This window comes from Rhincodon typus, chromosome 3, assembly GCF_021869965.1.
Source record: "Rhincodon typus isolate 14 chromosome 3, sRhiTyp1.1, whole genome shotgun sequence".
Taxonomy (NCBI): Eukaryota; Metazoa; Chordata; class Chondrichthyes; order Orectolobiformes; family Rhincodontidae; genus Rhincodon; species Rhincodon typus.
The window spans coordinates 98,714,933-98,733,716 of record NC_063334.1 but is presented as its reverse complement, the minus strand read 5'-3'; the positions used below and the strand labels follow the sequence as shown (position 1 = coordinate 98,733,716).

Here is an 18,784-nt window from a genome sequence, read left to right as displayed (position 1 = left end):
GGCAGCTCCTGGTTGCAGTTGGCCTGGAACTGGGGGCGCCTGGTTGCGGGGTGATTGTGGGTCCACTGCAGGACCTGGCATTGGTGGCCCATCGGAGGGGTGGGCTCAGCGATGAAAAGATGGCACCTGAAGAGTGACGATTTTGGCGCTGGTGGGTCCGGAGCAGGCAGCAGTGCAGGTGTCGTTGGTCGGCTAACTCAGGGGTCAGGGCTCGTGGTGGAGGTGGTGGAGCGAAGATGGACTTTCTTTCAGCTTTGTCTTTTTATTCTTTTCATTCTTGAAGTATTCGAATGGCTCTGTGGCGAAAGTTGAAGCTTTTTATTGTATTTTACTGTGTTGTTCATTGTAGAGTAGGAGTGACAGCAAATCATCATCATTAGACAGCATGGCCTCCCAGTCGTTATCTCTGGAAGAATTGACCAAAGCCCTCAACTCCTTTAAACGAATAAGGCTCCCGGAAGTGACTTCTTTCTGGGCCAAGTTGTATCCAGCTCCATGGGAGGTGTTAGTCCAGGACCTGGTGAAGTATCCTTCTGGCTGGTAGCATGTCCAAATCCATGAGAAATGGTATCATCAACCTCTTCTCCGAGCAGAAGGAAGGGAGGGAGGAAATTAGAAATTGGTGAGTGATCTCACTGCTGAATGCAGATTACAAAATCCTATCAAAGTCATTGCCAACCAGGTCAGGTCTGCTTTGGGGTCAGGAATTCATCCTAACCAAACTTGTGCTGTACTGGACAGAACAGTCTCTGAGAGTCTCATGCTACGTGCAGGACATGGGGTTGGACGCCTGCCTCATCAGCCTGGATTAGGAGAAGGTCTTTGACAGGATCTCACGCACCTACATGTGGGATGTACACTCCAACATGGGCTTTTGGGAAGGAATCTGCAATTTGATCTGACTGCTCTACACCAATAGCGTTAGTGCAATCTTTTTGGTTAGGAATCAGAAAGGTTCTCGATCAGATCTGGAGTCAAGCAGAGCTGCCCACTCTCTCCTGTCTTGTTTGTTTGTCATGTAGAGCCTTTTGCTGAATCCATCAGGAAGGATGTGAGCCTGAGAGGGGTGACTATTTCAGACAATGGAGGCCAGTAGGTCAAAGCATCTGCACCCAATTTAAACTGGCCATAGGAGCCAAGGTAAATCAAGGCAAAATGAGGCCATGTTCTTTGGGAACTGGGCTACAAATCCTTTAACCCCTTCTACATCAGAACAGATTATCTGAAGGTGCTGGGAATATGGTTTGGAGGAGCCAGGGTGTACACCAAAATTGGCAAGAGTGCATCGCCAAATTGAGGCAGAAATTGGGCAGATGGGAACACAGCACCCTCTCCATTGTGGCTGGTCATCAAGTGTGAGGTTCTCTCGGTCACTATTGCTGTAGATGGTGCAAATATGGCTCATTTCCTGAGTCTGTGCCTCAGCAGTTACCCTAGCCATCTCCCACTTCATCTACAGGTCAAAGATGGATGTGTCCAAAGGCACACCATGTGCAAGGGTCTGGATAAGGGAGGGAAAGATGTACCCAATGCTGTCCTCATTCTGATGGCTGCCTTTGTGTGTGGCTGCATCATGTTGTGCATAGACCTTCAGTATGCAAACACCAAGTGTCACTACTTAGTGAAGTTCTACCTGTCCCTGATGTTATGAAGGATGGGCTTGCGCCACAGTACGCTCCAAATAGTTGGGTCATTCTGTATCACCTGGTGCCCCTGGAAACATTTGCAAAGGAAAACATTTTTTACCCCATGCCCATCAGGAAGTGTCTTAGCGACCTTGAGACCCTAAGGGGAAAGGAGAGGGCGGATCCTGTCAGGTGGCTCCCTGAGCAGACTGTCAAAGTCAATTGGCAGAATGGCTCATCACCAGAACTTCCCCACAAGCACCAAGACATTGCTTGGCTGATGGTGAGGAGAGCACTACCTGTGAGATTCTTCATGTATGCCAACACTCTCTGCACCACCACGCACTGCTTTCAAACCATCTGCAGGGGTTAGAGACTGTCACACATCTCCTTCTGGAATGTGCCTTTGCAAAGGAACTCTGGAGAGAGATGCAGTGGTTTTTGTCAAGGTTCATCATGAGCAACTCTGTGAGGCAGGACTTTTGTGCTCTATGGTCTACTCCGTTGGATGCACATCGAGACAAACATCAACAGCGCCTGGACGACCATCATTTCAGTGAAAGATGATCTTTGGCCTGCCTGAAACATTGCGAGATGCTGTGGTTGAGCTTTCATGCCCCAAGCTCTCCCTACTCTTTGAACTAAAAGTAAACTGAAAGTAAAGTTTCCTGACACTGTCCCCGTCAAACATTCCCAGCACAGGGACAACGAGGAGTTAAATTCCAGAGTAAGGGTTCCTCCACTTGTTTGAATGCAAAATAAACTGGAAGTCCCCTCAACAGTGGGGAGATGATCTGCTGGTCTTAAAGCCATTTGTTTTCTTCAGAATTGCTGCTGTCTCTTTGCAGCCTATCCTTTGAGTGACATCACCGAAGTAGCACAATGCCTTTTCTAATGAAGGGGGCCGTTGTTCTCAGAACCAAAGTAATTCTTACACTGTCGTTTGAACACAGGTCTGAGGGGAGAAAGGATTTGGGGAGCAGCAGTGTCAAGTGTGTTTCTTGCCATTTGTTGATGACGAGATTTATATAGCCTACATCCTTCCAAACCTCTGCTTTATGCTCTGAAGAATGTCTCAGCCACTCCCACCTGTTGACTGATGTACAGATTGGTTGGAACTGGTTTGTTGCAAAGAGGGTAATGCTGCCTGTTGTGAATGTATTACTTTGCCGAAGTAACAACAATAACTTGAAAAGTTCATTAGATGTTAAAGGCTTCCAGACATTCTGGGAGATCTGATCAATGTTATACAAATGGAAGCTCTTTATTTTTTGTAACCAGCTTTTTTTTATGGGGCTGCGTTTGCTGGCGCTGTGAACACTTGCGTGCAGCAACTTTCCACAAACAACAGTATAAGAATTAACCCTTTCATCACTTATTTAGTGATGCTGGTTAAGAGATAAGGGCTAGCCAGTGCACAATGCAATATATGGGAACCCAGGGTCCACTAGCTCTGTTTGAGTGATTGGATTTCACAATAAATTGTGATGAATTGCAACAGAGAAGTAGACTGACAACCCAACACTCAAGGCCATCAGTCAGATCTGTGGGAGATTGGAAATCTCAGCTTCCTGCGTTGATAACTGCAAGTTATATTTTCATGCTGCAATTCTTAAAAAAAAGTAGTCTGCTTATCAGTTTTCATTCATAGGATTAGAAAGTAAACATATTATCAGGTTAAAAGTAGGGAACTGTTGCTCCAATACGTTAATGAGACCGCAGCTAGAGTATTGCACACAGTTCCCTCTTGAAAAGGGAGTTCAGGGAAGGTTCACTAGATTGATTCCAAAGGTTAGGGGGTTGTCTTTGGAAGAGAGATTGAGCAGTTTGGAGTTGTACTGTCTAGTGTTTAGAAGAATGAGAGAAGATCTAATTGAGGCATATAAGGTGCCCAAGGAGATTGACAAAGTAGACATAGAGAGGATGTTTCCTCATGGGTCAATCTAGAACTAGAGGCCATAGATTTAGGATAAGGGGTAGCAGATTTAGAATAGAGATGAGAAATTACTTATCTCAAAGGGTTATGAATCTGTGGAATTCACTATCCCTGAGCGTGGTGGATGCCGGGACATTGAGTAAATTTAAGGAGATGGACAGATTTTTAATTAGCAATAGATTGAAGGATTATGGAAAGTGGAGTTATTGCCAAGATAAGGTCAGCCATGATCATATTAAATAGAGGAGCTGGCTTGAGGGGATTTTTGTCCACTTCTACTCCTAGCTCTTATGTCCTTGTAAAATCAATATAGCAAGATAACAGTAGCACATTCTCAATTATATTTGATTGTTTTACTATTTCTAACAATGCATTTATTATAAAATAGCAGAGCAATGGCTAAAAAAGACTTTTATTTTTATATCACCATTCACAACCACCAGAAATCTCCAAGCACTTTACAGTACTTAAGTACTTCTAAATTGTTACAATTGTTCTAATTTGTATTCCTTCTTGGAGATGTCGATATTGCTTGCAAGATAATGTTGATCCACCTCCTTGAGTCACTGCGGCCAGACATGAGAGTTTGAAGCAGGAGGCCATTCAATAACACTATGGCTGATCTGACATCTTTTTCTCAACTCCCTTTCCTATCCATTGCCTGTAACCCTCAACTCCCTCTTATAATCAACTCTAGCTCTGCTTTGAATAAGTTTATCGATCCAGCCTCCACTGTTTTCTGGGGAATTCCACACGCTAAATGACTCTTGATATATTTTTTTAAAATCTCCTATTCCCCATTTTAGAAGGGAAATTTTCATTCTTAAACTGCCCCTTCAGATTTCTCCATAAGAGGAACCGTCCTTGCAGTATTCACATGGTTAAGACCCCCAAGATCTTAAATGTTTCACAATCACCTCTCATGCTTCTAAACTTGAAAGTGTATAGGCCCAATCTTTCTTCCTAAGCTCTTCAACCCAGGAATGAATTGAGTGAACTTTGCCTGAATTGCTTCTAATGCAATTATATCAAGACAGAAGTACACCCACAGTACTGTTAGGAAGGCAGCTTCAATTCGGGATGATGTGCAGCCTGCAGGAGAATCTGCAAGTGTTTTTCCTTTATTCATTCATGGGACATCAGTATCACTGACTAGGCCAGTATTCATTGTCCATTCTTAATTACCCAGAGGGGAGTTGAGGGTCAACCACATTGCTTGTAGACCTAGGGTCACATCTAGGTCAGACCAGATAAGGATGGCAGATTGCCTTGTCTGCAGGACATTAGTGAACCAGATGTTTTTATTTAAGTGATTACATGATCGCTATTAGGCAAGGTGGTGTCCCCATGGGACTATGGCACCATTTCAAAGCCATTGGTAAACAGCTGCTGTGCATCTCGTAGATTATGTAAAACAATGCCATTGTGTTTGTGGTGGAAGGAGTGTGTTCAAAGTCCTTGATGTATAGGGTACTATTTTACCAGGCTATTGCATCTTAGACATTGTCCAACTTGAGTATTGTTGGAGCTGCACACGACAGGACAAGTGGAGAGCATTTTTCACACATGTGCCTTGAAAACAGTGGATTTTTTAAGACAGTAAATCATGCATTTCAAATCTCCATTATGATACAGCTTGTAACCAAGGGAACAAAGCCAGTTCATATATTATCTATCATATTTGAAATTTCAGCAGAAATAAAATTTGCCTCTGATTTCCATTCCAATCACAAGGAATATTCCAAATCTCCCACTGGTCTGCATTGTAGTCTTGCCAACACCACTCAGCAGCTCTTGGCCTGAGCCCCATGTTTTAAACTACCAAAAGTGCACCAGCTACCATGCTAACTGCACAGCTCACCCTGAAGCCCAGTTTAACCCTAAGGAAGCAACTCGAACTGTCTGTAGAGTCCCACTGACTGGTATCACAGATCTGGGCTTAGACTCAGCACCTCAGGCAGCCATCAAACAGTGCATGGGCTCTGGGAATTCAGATGAAATTCTGGCAATAAATCACCCAACCCTGGCATATCCAGGTAGCTATAATATTTATGTGGGTGGTTAATGCTGACCCTTTCCACTGGATGTCAAGAGGGGGGAATTTAAACAAAGCTGTTGAATCTCCAAGGCGGTTAGATCAAAACCAAAAGAACTGGCGATGCTGTAAATCGGGGACAAAAACAGAAGTTGCTGGAAAAGCTCAGCAGGTCTGACAGCATCTGTGAAGAAAAAAAAAAGTTAACATTTCAGATCCGGCTTCCCAGAGTTCTAACAGTCATTGAACCCGCAAAATTAACTGATTTTTTTTCTTCAGATGCTGCCAGACCTGCTGAGCTTTTCCAGCAACTTCTGTGATGGTGGTTAGATCATCTGATTGGAAATTTGTTATCTTGTACTCATGTAATACAAACATTACTTACCACTTATCAGCCCAAGCTTAGACATCATTCAGAACTGATAATGGTGAGCCACTGCACCCAAACATAGGAGGTTTAAAAAAAGGCTTTGATCTTGGCTGATCTGATTATGTCTCAACTCTGTTCTATCCATTACCTGTAACTCTCAACTCTCATCTACCAAGACACCAGCACTGCTTTGCATACGTTTATTGACCCAGCCTGCAAAGATCACAACTACAAATGGTACTGGACATTGTGATCATCCCCACTTCTGATCTGGGGGGAGGGAGTCATTGATGAAATGGCTGATGTCTGGAACTAGGACACCACCCTCTAGGACTCTGAAAGGCAGAGGACAGCACTACATAAGTGTTGCAGCCAGTTTGCAACCAGCAAGCTCACACAGTCATCTGGTCATTCCCAGATGGCTGAAACGGTGCAGCAATTAACATTAACCAGGATAACAGATAAGATCCTTGCTTTCCTTAGAAAAGGAAAATGGAGGCAGCCAAGAGATAAAGGGCTGTGTTTAAAAAGTGTCTGACTAGTGTATCCCTAAGGCATCACTCCCTCAGCACTGTAAGATTGTCAGCCTAAAATTTCTAAGTCCTGCATTGGGACTTGAACTTGTAATCTTCTGATTTCAAAAAAAAAAAGGCAACGATGCCAAAGAACTATGGCTAATATAGCCATGGGAATCCCTAAGGTATGGAGATTATAGGAATTTTTTTCTTCTTTTTTAAAGAGTCAGATTTAGGCTCCATGTGAAATCAGTTCCATATATTCATAAACCTGCATCCCTGAATTAAAGGAATAAGTGTCAGAGGTAAACTTTGGAGCATTAGGTTAGCACAATACCCTTTAAATCTTGCAGTTGGTCAAATTTAACCTGATTGAGACAGGTTTCTAGTATTGATGGGTAAATAAAAACCAAATTTAAGTTTTCTAAAAAATGTTTATTCAATACAAATCATTCACAGCATTGAAAATACCTGAGCAGATTCAATATTTTACTGAAATTGATATTTTTAAACAATAGCTATTAAACATCTTGTATGCCCTTTCCTCCATTTCCAGGGCTGTTTTGTCCCCTCAATTATATTTGGGGTCACATATCAACTTAATAAGGCATTCAAACTTAAAATAAAATGTCAGTCACAGTATAAAATACCTATGGCAGTTATGTACAAGTTTTAAAAAGATGAAAACCAAAGTGTTCTTGTCCAAGAATTTTTTTTAAAGGATTAACTTGAAATTTCAAATTTTTAGAACCACTCAATACTTACACTACACCAAATACAGTTAATAGAATGATTGCTTTGGTTCCCATTGTACAAGTCAGTAACCATTGTGTAGTTCAGCAGTTATTGTGCAAACAGTGCTCTTAAACAGGAAGAAATACAGCAAGATATACGACCAATAATACTTGGACAAAGTGGCCAAATTTACTCAAAGGTAACTCAGTTTCAACTTTTTCTACAAAGCCAAACAATGGATTTTGTTAAATTGATAGTGTAACCTTAGTTTAAGACCTTCCAAAAACAGCCTAATACATGATGGATTTGTTATTAACTCAGTTGAGAAGTCGTTTAATACAGGTTGTACCTGCAATTGAACTGTTCCATCAAAAAAAATTCGATGGATTGACTAACATTCAACAGTTAGTTGTAGTTGTAGTGGTAACTTTACTAACAGAAGTATAAGAACTAGATCTTTTTGATTGTTTCTTAGATGCAAAGGAAGCCTGGATGCTTCTAACTGTCCTCACACTACGACACCGCAGTGTATTTTTAACATGATCTCTGAAGTCTTTGGAAACAAAGTAATAGACAAAGGGATCAATGCAACTATTTATACTAGACAGGCAAAGACTTACAATATAGAAAGCATAAACATTGCTGCTCCCATGTTTTACAAGAGAGTAGTGAACAACAAGGATAATATTGCTCGGAGTGAAGCAAACTAAATACATGGTAAGAACAGTAATAATCAACTCGATTGCTCTCTTGCGGCTTTTCCCAATGCTATCTTCATTATTGGAGGCTTTCAATGTTTTGATCATCAACACATATGCAGTTACTGTCAGTAATGCTGGAAAGAAGTATACGCCAATAGCCAGAGATAGAAAATAGTCAAACATGCTCGAAGCCAATTGCTGTTCAGGTAGTACATCATGACAGGTTGTTATATCAAGATTGACAACTTTGACAGTTTGCTGAATATTTAAATACAATGGCATTGTGCCCAATATAATAATAATCCAAATAAAAATAGATACACCATAAGCAATACATGTCTTTCTCCTTGTTTGAGATAGTGGACTTACAACAACCCAATATCTTTGAACACTGAGGCAGGTCATGAACAGAATTGAACAGTACATGTTTCCATAGAAGAAAACCACTAACACCTTGCAAAGTCCTTCTCCATATGTCCAATTGTTGCCATTTAGATGGTAAGAAATTTTCAAAGGGAACCAAATAATGAACAGGAGATCTGCCAAAGCTAGATTAGCCATGTAAATCACTGCAGGGTGTTTCATCTTGGTTCGATAGATAAAAACCCACAGTGCCATGGCATTCACAGGCAAGCCAATGATGAACACAATAATGTAAACCAAGGGCAAGAAGACTGTAGTTAATCCACTGGTCAGTACTGATGCAGCAAATTCGTCAGCTTTAAAATCAGAATCACAGTTGCTGTTATTGGTTTGTATGCCAATAAAGCTTCGTTGTGAGGCTAGAATGAGAAAAAAAAAGTTTAATTAACAACTGCAGAGTAAAAATGTTATTCCAGCTTGCCTTTCCCACTTAATGGAAACTTGGCCACATATGGTAACTTCTGAAAGGGAGAGTAATTCTATTCAACTTATTACATTAGAAGAAACAATATGGGAAGGAAGGCAGGCAAAACTAAGTCCTTAAAAATTACTAGTAACTACATAACTGAAAAAGGAAAGCATTTGACATGCTTATGAAGTTTCGTAAGGCTCCCATTAAGTAACAATGTATTTTAATACTTAAGCACTGCCTGAAACAATTGTGCTATGTTAATATACACCTTGCCACATTAAAATATAGCTTTAAGTGCTTTATTCTCCCAATTATATAACACCTATACCACTGCCATGTTGTTCAATGCATTAAGTATTAATGAAGATCAATTGGAGAATTCAGGTGTAAAGAGTATTTTTGTTCAGCACTGAGTAATAGACAGTCTAACAATGCCAAAATTCATCTTGCCATACATCATGCAAGTGTACTTGAATCTGTGCAATGAAGTGACAAGACAAAGCAAAACACAAGTGTTTGCAATCATTACGTGCTTTAAAATGGTACAGTGAGTGAAGACACTCAAGTTGGATATTACATGACCCTGGCCAAAAGCTCCTAGCAGGGTCATCTAAAATAGGGCACCTTCCACCTTCTCACCCATGATTATTTATTTGCAGATCTGAGCTCTGCCAGTGTCAATTGTCAATTAAAATATGTTAGTTTAATGAACCCAATATTACCCTATCCATTCCCCAAAATATTTGTAACGATCAAGCATTGTTCCATCAAGCATTCTTGATCTTAAACTGCAATCCCAGCAGGGCCCACTACAGAACTCTAGCACTGCAGGAACTGCTGGTCTATGTACCACACAGTCAAGTGGCAGCTTCAGAGATTGGGCTCCCTCACTTTAAAAAGGGGCAGAAGTCCCCCTTTATTAGTCTAGCCAGACTGCAATGTGTCTTATGTTCCATTGGCTCACCACTGACTTTCCTTTTGGGGGAAAGCCATATAAAAACTTTTATATCATGGAAGTGCCAATATTGGCTTGTCAAGCAAACTGCCACTGTAGTCAACTCAACAAATCAGAATATGTACTGCAGACAAAGTATATTCAACCAACAATGTGCAACTCCAACAAGGCAGGGAGGATGGGAGACCAAGAACAGATGTGGTGCATTTCATTCATAACATTGACCACAACCTCAATATAATGTCACCCACAGCTGCTGGATGCTAGTGTGCGCAGTCTCTGGAAAATTCATACCACAGCCACTTATGTTACTGTCACACAGCATTGAGCATAATCCTGAGATTATTGACCTCTAAATGTAGTTCTATGGAAGCATACACAAATAGGGCATTTATCTGTTTTGCAAACTGAGCAATGGCTACTGAAATTGCTTGTAGTTGAAACAGTTGTTTTTGTGGCCAGTGCAGTATCTTAATTTGAAAGAAGATCGAGGGATAAGTCTCCACAGTCCCACAAGAGCAGAGTACAGCTCTTGAGAGATGATTGGCTGTGGATGGATGAATGAGGGTCAAGAGGAAAGGTTGACCAGGAGAATCCTTCACCAATAACCTCAGCTTGAGACACTTGAACCCACCAATGGCATCACTCCACACTGCAGAGCAACTATCTAGCCAATTGAGCTAGCCAATCCAATAAGATCAAATAAGCCATTAGAAACAAAAAAGGAGCAGGATTAGAGATAGTAAGAACTGCTGATGCTGAAAATCAGAGAACAATGTGGAGCTGGAGGAACACAGCAGGCCAGGCAGCATCAGGAACAGGAGAGTTGATGTTTCAGGTCAGGATCCTTCTTCAGAAACTTCTGAGCTCAATACACCAGTCTCTCTCCTCCTCACCACACCACCTCACTTCTTTATCTCTTTAGAGCGATATTATTTCCTGCTTGAAAAGGCACAATGTTTTGACCTCAGACAGTGTTGAGTTGGAGGAACACAGCAGGCCAGGCAGCAGAGGAACAAGAAAGTTGACATTGTGGGTCAGGACTCTTAATTTTCTGTTCTTGCTATCTCCAAATGTTTTGACGTCAGCTACTTTGTGACTGTGAATTTCACAGGCTCACCAATCTCTGGGTGGGAGAGGTTTCTCCTGATCTCAGACTTAAAAAAGGTTTACCACTTATCTTTAAGCTATGGCCCCTGTTGTGGACTCCCCGACCATCAAAAACATCCTTCCTGCATCTAAACCTGTTAAGTCACATTAGAATATTACAGGTTTCTAGGAGATTCCACACTAACTTTCATCATTCTAAGCTCGAGTGAATACAACCCTAACTTGTTGACAGTGGAGTTTACCAGTTAGTTTTGCTGTGTTACAGATAAAAAGCACCATTGCTCCAAGTCTGTCAAAAAGTAAACTGCATGGCCATTACATTTGTAATGCATTTGTAATGCAGGAGAAGTAGAATGGTTCTCTATAGTTCACCCCTCCACCACCAAGCTGAAAAAAGTGCCATACAGATTTTACTAGCCACTGTTACACATGCCCACTGGTAGCAATAAGATATTTATTTCTTCCTCCTATTAAAAAGCTTAAATTTCTCTTACAAATGGGGTAAGAATGTAAAGAAATCAAATGATACTGCAAATCATGTGACAAGGTCCAGTGAAGTTAGTTAAGTCTCATGGCTAACTTAGGGTTTGTAATTCTAAACCATTCCTGAAAGATCACGATTCAACCACAACCATATGTTGCCATAGTTACATTACTCACACCGTCGAATACAAAAGCCATTTACAATCACGTAGCTAGTTTTGTAACATACCTGCACAGGTTAACTACATAATGTCGAGGCTCAGCAACCTCAAGCTTTAAAACTGGTCTACATTTTATCCAAACTACATATTCTCGGCATTAAAAGAGATGTAGTTTCACGCGTTTCAGAGCTAAAAGTTCTTTTTTTAAAAAAAGCCTCAACTCAATGGAGGAGTCTGTTCAAACCGCCGTGAAAGTCTTTACCTTGGTAAAGGTTTTACACGTAAAGTGACTGTTTAATAATCCAATACTTCCAGGTACGAGCACAGTGAACTAATGAAACTCTACAACGCTCTTGTTGCTTTAGGCCCAAACTTAGTTCCCTCTCCCTTTAGAGAAAGCTTCCTTCTAGCCTACAAAACCTCCCCCAAAGTACAAATGTGTACTGTGATTTAGCTAATGCTGAAATAATTTCAATCTCAAATCTTAAGCCTTTCACTTATACAGTCAGATGGGCCAAGTCATTTTAATGGTGTGCATTATCTGGACAGAATTTATAGGCTGATCAATTCAAGGTAGAGACTAACTGTCTGTGGTACCATCGATAAAGTATGAATACTTCTTAAGGAATGTGAAACCGAGTCATCCTGATAACTGGATTGTCTCCTGCCTCCGGGCAGTAGGTAAATTGTTGAAGACCAACATTACAACAGACATTCAGAAAGAAAAGCCTTACAGTTTCACTACAGCCAGAAGATTCGGCCCAGAATCATAGTCTTGCACTAGGCATGAAAGTAATGCAAACCCCCTGGATGCATTCGTTCTGCATTGTGCACGGACATGTTTTAAGTGGAAAAAAACACTTCCAAAAGTGCAAGGAGCCGAGAAAAAAATTCCCAAAGTAATAATGAAATAAAGGTGCATTTTCTTTTACCCAAGAAAGTGCAATCCCAGGTGAGAGAGAGAGAGAGCGCAAGTCACTACAGATCCTGAACCGCCGATTTCCAGCTTTTTTTTGCTTTCAGGACAAATGTGAAATATCGGTAATGAGGTGGATCATTACTCTTCAAAACAAAAAAAAAACAGGATGTGGGAAACTTCTTACCGACTTTAATACACGGGGACGGAACCAAATGTGATCGGTGGCTGTCACCGACAAGGGATCTCAACCCACCCCCTTCCCAAAACCTGCAGTCTGACTCGGGAGTACCCACCACAGCTTCACCACTCCACCCGGAGGCAAACAATTCCAGCAACAAATCCGCCCCTTACTTAACCATCCGGCGCCGCCGCCCTTCTCTCACAGAAGGAGTGCCTGCACTCTTTACCCCCCCCCAAGCAACGTGTACACCCTTCTCACCAGGTTTGCAGCCCTGGTCGCTGTCTCCAGGTTTACCAACACAGCAAACAGGCAAGGCCAACAGCCACGCTGTCAACACCACTCCAAACATCCTCTCCACGCTTTTTCACTCCGGACCAAGGAACCCTCTCAGGTGAACAGGAACAAAAACTCTGCCAATACGTCTCTCCCTCCACCCTATATATCATGTGCTATTTGTGGAAAGGGGGACGTCCCTCCTCGCTACCTGCACTGAGTGATTGACAGGCGCTCCGAACCGGAGCGTAGGAAGTATCAGATCTTATGGGAGGGAGCACCAAAGGGATGTTTCTGGGGGAGGGGAGGGGTGATTGACAGGAATCTGTGCTGCCTCTCACTCTCTCCACGTCCCTCCCAGCCAGATTGATACTCACGTGGAATAGTATCACTCCAGTCGCTTGTGAGTCAGCTGCCCCCAAGCATCAACAAGCGAGCAAAACGTTTACACAACACCCATCTCTGGAGGAACTTCCCTAATACACAACAGAGGAGTAATGTTTATCTCAGACGTGAGAATCGTGACTGCTCTTGTCAATTCAGAAAGTTATCCTCCCCTGCATTCCACTGTTAAATCTTGTTTTTAAAAAACAAGACAAACTACCCCAACGGGTGCAGAATAGATTCATCACGAGGTTGCCTGGCCAGAGCAATTCATCTAATAAAGAGAGGCTAGATAGGCTGGGGTTATTTCGCTTCGACTCGAGAAGGGTAAATGGGGAGTCGGACTGAGGTAGAAAACAGAGAGTGAAGATGTGGTTGGAGAAGGCAATCTCTTAACAAGTGGCATACCATGGAGACCAGCACTGGACCCACAATTATTTACAGTATCTATTAATGACTTGGATGACAAAAGTGAATGTACTAATAGCCAAGTTTGCAGGTGACATAAAAGTTGGGGAAAAGTAAATAGTGAGGATGGCACAAATAGAGGGATATAAACAGGTTAAGTGACTGAACAAAATCTTGGCAGGTAGAATATAATGTGGGGAAATGTGACGTCATATACATTGGTGGGAAGAATAGAGGAGCTGAACAAAAACAAAGTTGCTGGAACAGCTCAGCAGGTCTGGCAGCATCTGTGAAGGAAAAAAGAGTTAACGTTTCGGGTCGACCGAAAACGTTAATCTGTTTTTTCCTTCACAGATGCTGCCAGACCTGCTGAGCTTTTCCAGCAACTTTGTTTTTGTTCCTGATTTACAGCATCTGCGTTCTTTCAGTTTTTATTTAGAGGAGCTGAATATTATTTAAATTGAGAAAGAGTGCAGAATACTACAGCACAGAGGGACTTGGGAGTCCTTGTACTTTAATCATAAAAAGCTAACATCCAAGTTCAGTGGGTAATAGGGATGGCAAATGGAACAATGGCCTTTATTTCAAATAGAATGGAATATAAAAGTAGGGAGGTTTTGCTAAAACTGTACAAGGCATCTGGTCAGACCGCAGCTGAAATACTGTGAACATTTTGAACCCCTTTTTTAAGGAATGATATACTGGCATTGGAGGCAATCCAGAGAATGTTCACCAGGTTGTTAGTAGGTATGGACGGACTGTCTAATGAGGACAGGTTGATTTAATTGTGCTTGTAATCATTGGAATATAGAAGAATGAGAGGCAAGCTTATTGAAACATACAGGATTCTTAGAGGACTTGACAAGGTAGAAGCAGAAATGTTGTTTCCCATTGTGAATGAATCTAGGACAAGAGGCATAAACACAGACTTAGGGACATTTAGGACAGAAATGAGGAGGAATTTCTTCTCTTACAGTGTTGTGATTCTGTGAAATTCATAGAGTGGCTATTGAGTGGCTGAGTTATTTTTCAAGATTGAAAGAGAAGTTTTTAATCAGTAAGGAAATCAAGGGTTATGGGGAAAAGACAAGAAAGTGTATTTGAGGATTACCAGAGCAGTCATGATCTCATTGAATGGTGAAGCAAACTCAATGGGCTGAATTGCGTGTTTCTCGACTATGTCTTATGGTCTAACAAAGTTCAGAGGAGTACACACAGGGTTCAATTACCATGGGTCACAATTTAAGGCAAGGAAGTGGTTTAGAGGGAATTTAAATGGGAAAAAAAATCATCAAGAGGGTAGTGGGTATCAGGAACTCACTGCCTAAAAGGGTGGCAGAGGTAGAAACCCTCAAGATATTTAAGAAAAGTTTAGATGAGCACTTGAAATGCCATAGCATACAAGGCTACAGGCCAAATGCTGGAAAATTGGATTAGAAAAGATGGGTGTTTGATGACCAACAGACATGATGGGCCAAAGGGCCTCTTTCCATGCTGTAAAAACTCTAAGGCTCTCTACTCCAAACAGAGGCATTTAAAAACTTTGATATAAAATATTTCTTTATCAGAATAGATATGCTGATCTTGGGCAGTAATCAACAGCCTAATAACCTAAGATCAATTGCAGCCTTTAACCAAATACGGATTTTTCAATTCATTGTTGGGAATTTGATGGAATTATCAAAAGGAGCAGGCTGCATTTTTAATATGATGAATATGATGGGCTGTTGTGGTTTTAACCAAAATGCTGAAATGGCAGAAGGCTTCGGGGAAGTGAACTTAGATTACTTACATCAATTTTTTTTTGTAAGGCATTTTATGTAGCTCAGCTCTCATTGACTTTTATTGCAAGAGTTATATATCCAAGAGTTAAACATGCATAACCTTCATCAAATGATACGTTAGATGACGTTGAAGGGATGGATTTTGAAAATGTTCAATTTCTGTAAGGCTTACTGCTCCTTTTCACAGCTATATGAAACCATACAGAACCCACTCACTCAATGCAACCACTGAGCTAACCATTGGGATATGATGATAGATGACCCTAAATGCAGTTTAATTGTTTTTTCGTGGTTAAAGTGGAATCTTCAAAGCCTGCATGTTACAATTTGCTTGTTGGAACTAATTTCAGCTAAGATATTAGTATTCAGAGATTCACTGGAAATGGGACAGATATGACAGAAAATTCTTATGTGCATTAAATGTGCAGCAGATTAGATGTCTGTCAAAACTTCAAGGTGTGCAGCAGAAGACTTCCTTTTATCGAATCCGTGAATATCCAGAAATTAAGCTCATGAAGGAAGTTGTGGAAGAAAGTGGAAATAATTTATTGAAGTAAGCGTAAGAAATGTAAACATGACATTTAGCACAATGGCCTCAAGATGTAAGAAATTTTAATCACGTTTCATCGGTGGAGTTGGAGTAAGGGAGAAATTAATACATTTTAAACCTGGTAACAGTGCACGTTTGTGAATGCATGGAGTATAGTAAATGAGACTGGCAAGTTACAGGCACATATTGCCATGTGGAATTGAGATATGTGGTAACAACAGGACTGAAGGAAGGGCAGCTCTGGGTTAAATTTCTATAAAAAACATAATCTATTGTTTGATTGGCACCACATTCATCACTAGTACTCAGTAGCAGTAGTGTGTACCATCTACAATATGTACTGTAGAAATAAATAAAACCCCCTTAGACAGCACCTTTAAAATTCACAACCACTTCCAAATAGAAGGACAAGGGCAGCTTATATATGAGAACACCATCACCTACAAGATCTCCTCTAGGTCTCTCACCATCCTGACTTGGAAATATATGGCCTTCAATGTCTCTGGATCAAAATCCTGGAATTACCTCCCCAATGGCATTGTGGGTCAACCTGCAACAAATGGACTGTAGTGATTCAAGATGGCAATTCACCACCGCCTTCTCAAGGGCAAAGGGGCACAGGCAATAAATGCTGGCTCAGCCAGCCACACTCACATCCCATGTATGAATAAATAGAGTCAGTGCCATTTCTAGGTCCTGACTGCAAACAGGTTTGCAATTCACATCTTAGTCTCAGCCTTTTTATTTATATTTGTTCACAAGATGTTAGCATCACTGCAAAGCCAGCATTAATGGCTCATCCCTAATTGCCTAGTCATAATAGTCAGTCACATTGCTGTGGACCTTGAATCATATGTAGATCAGGCCAGGTAAGGATTGCAAATTTGCTTCTCTAAAGTACATTACTGAAACAGATGTCTTTTAACCACAAGCACAGTCAATATTAAGGCAACTTTGTATTCCAGATTTTATTTAATTCAACTTTCACCGTCTGCCATGGTGGGATTCAAACCATGTCCCAAGAACATTGGCTTGGGGCCTCCAATTACTAGCCTCCACAAAGTGGTCATCTCCAACTAAAGATGGAGAGCAGGTTCCTGAGGCCAGAGGCCCAATCAGAGGGCTTGCAGCTCGCTGAGCAAGGTAAGCTTGGCTCAGCCAGAAAGGATAGTGAGAGGGTGCCTCAGCATGAAGACATCCTTAGAAACATATGAAAACTTTCTAAAATACAGAGGGATGAGGCTGGTAGGCCATCAAACTGGAGGGAAATCTCCTTTGAGTTTGTTGGGTCACAAGTGCAGACTTTGCAGCCTGTAGCCTTTTCACTGGGACATGGAGAAACAGGTCTGAAGGCCATTTGGCCTGTTGCTGGGGACCAGCTCCCCCACAAAGTAGCTAGGTTTGACATTCAACAGGAAGCTGGTCTGGTGTCAGGAAGATCCCAGCAACATTCTCTCTCCCTCCCTTTCAATAAGCCCTTATTTGGTCATTATTGTCTACTTACCACAAAGCAAATAGCACCTGCCTTTGTTCATTCACCTCTGGCTTGATCACCCAGAGGTGGTAATGTGTAGTCCGTCCAAGCAGCCCCTTCATTTCTAAATCTACCCTCTGCCTCACCTGCAAACCTGTCTTTGTGGGAGTAAAACATTTCCATACTTGTAAATGGCATTGTCCTTTGCTTTAGTTCACAGGAGGTTGAGGCCCAATTTTAACTTCAATCATCCAACACACTGGTGGTGGGTGAAATGCTTGCCCCTTCCAGCTGTCAGAAGACTCAAGCCATTTCAAGCTGAACCTCTTAACTTGTAATTGAAAGATTTACTTTAAGACCTCAGGACATTTCAATACTTTACAGCCAATGTAATATACATTGTTTTAAAATTGTAGCCACTTGATGTTTTGGAAATACAGCATTTCATTTAGACATGGCAAGGCTCAATAAACAGTAATGTGAGACTTTTTTTTGATGTTGCTGATTGAAAGATACATATTGGCCTGGATACTGGGAAAAACTCACCCGTGCTGCTTTGTAATAGTCCCATAGATATTTTTCAGCCACCTGAGAAGGTTGACGAGCGTCAGTTTTAATGTCTTATCCAATAGCAGTACTGCTCTCTGTCAATACTGATACCACGTCATCAGTGAGCAACGTGCCTTCAACTGGTCTTCTTGTTGCAGCCAGTGCTCAGTCTGCAGGCAGACAGATAGGACTGGCCAGACAGGTGCCTAGGTTGGCAGCAGTGTACAGTATTAAGACCGGTGATGGCCTGGTGGCATTATTGCTGGACTGTTAATCCAGAGGCCCAAGTAATGTTCTGGGAAACTGGCTCAAATCCTGCTATGGCAAATGCTGGGATTCAAATTCAATAAAAATCTGGAATTAAGAGTCTAATGGCGACCATTGTTGATTGTCAGGAAAAACCCAGCTTGTTCACTAATTAGGGAAGGAAATTGCCATCCTTATCTGGTCTGGCTTGATGTGGTTGACTCTTAACTGCCTATGAGCAATAAAGGTGGACCCAGTCAGTGATGCTCCAATTTAAAAGAAAAGTATCCTAGTGGAATATAAAGCAGCACTCTGATCCTCAAGGAGATGTAGCAAGGTTCATACAGGTATAAGAGACAAGAAAAAGAGAAAGCTGAAGGTTCAGAGATAGTAGGAACTGCAGATGCTGGAGAATCCGAGACAACAAGGTGCAGAGCTGGATGAACACAGCAGGCCAAGCAGCATCATGGGAGCAGAAAGGCTGACATTTCGGGCCTAGACCCTTCATCAGAAAAGGGGGAGGGGAAGGGGGTTCTGAAATAAATAGGGAGAGAG

General features: G+C 41.6%; 1 protein-coding gene across 1 annotated transcript; it reads right to left on the bottom strand.

Annotated features, from left to right (window-relative positions):
• Window positions 1-6,895: 6,895 nt before the first annotated feature.
• On the bottom strand, window positions 6,896-13,118 carry f2rl1.2 (coagulation factor II (thrombin) receptor-like 1, tandem duplicate 2). Its single transcript, XM_020517433.2, has 2 exons — window positions 12,820-13,118; window positions 6,896-8,699 (listed from the first exon to the last, which is right to left on the bottom strand). Exons 1-2 carry the CDS (start codon window positions 12,908-12,910, stop codon window positions 7,615-7,617), a joined length of 1,176 nt encoding a protein of 391 aa, XP_020373022.2. The 5' UTR covers window positions 12,911-13,118; the 3' UTR covers window positions 6,896-7,614.
• Window positions 13,119-18,784: the final 5,666 nt, after the last annotated feature.

Coding starts and splice junctions, on each gene's coding strand:
- f2rl1.2 (XM_020517433.2), bottom strand. CDS start 12,910: ATGTTTGGAGTGGTGTTGACAGCGTGGCTGTTGGCCTTGCCTGTTTGC. Junction 8,700..12,819: donor CGACCAGGGCTGCAAACCTG/GTGAGAAGGGTG, acceptor TTCTCATTCTAG/CCTCACAACGAAGCTTTATT.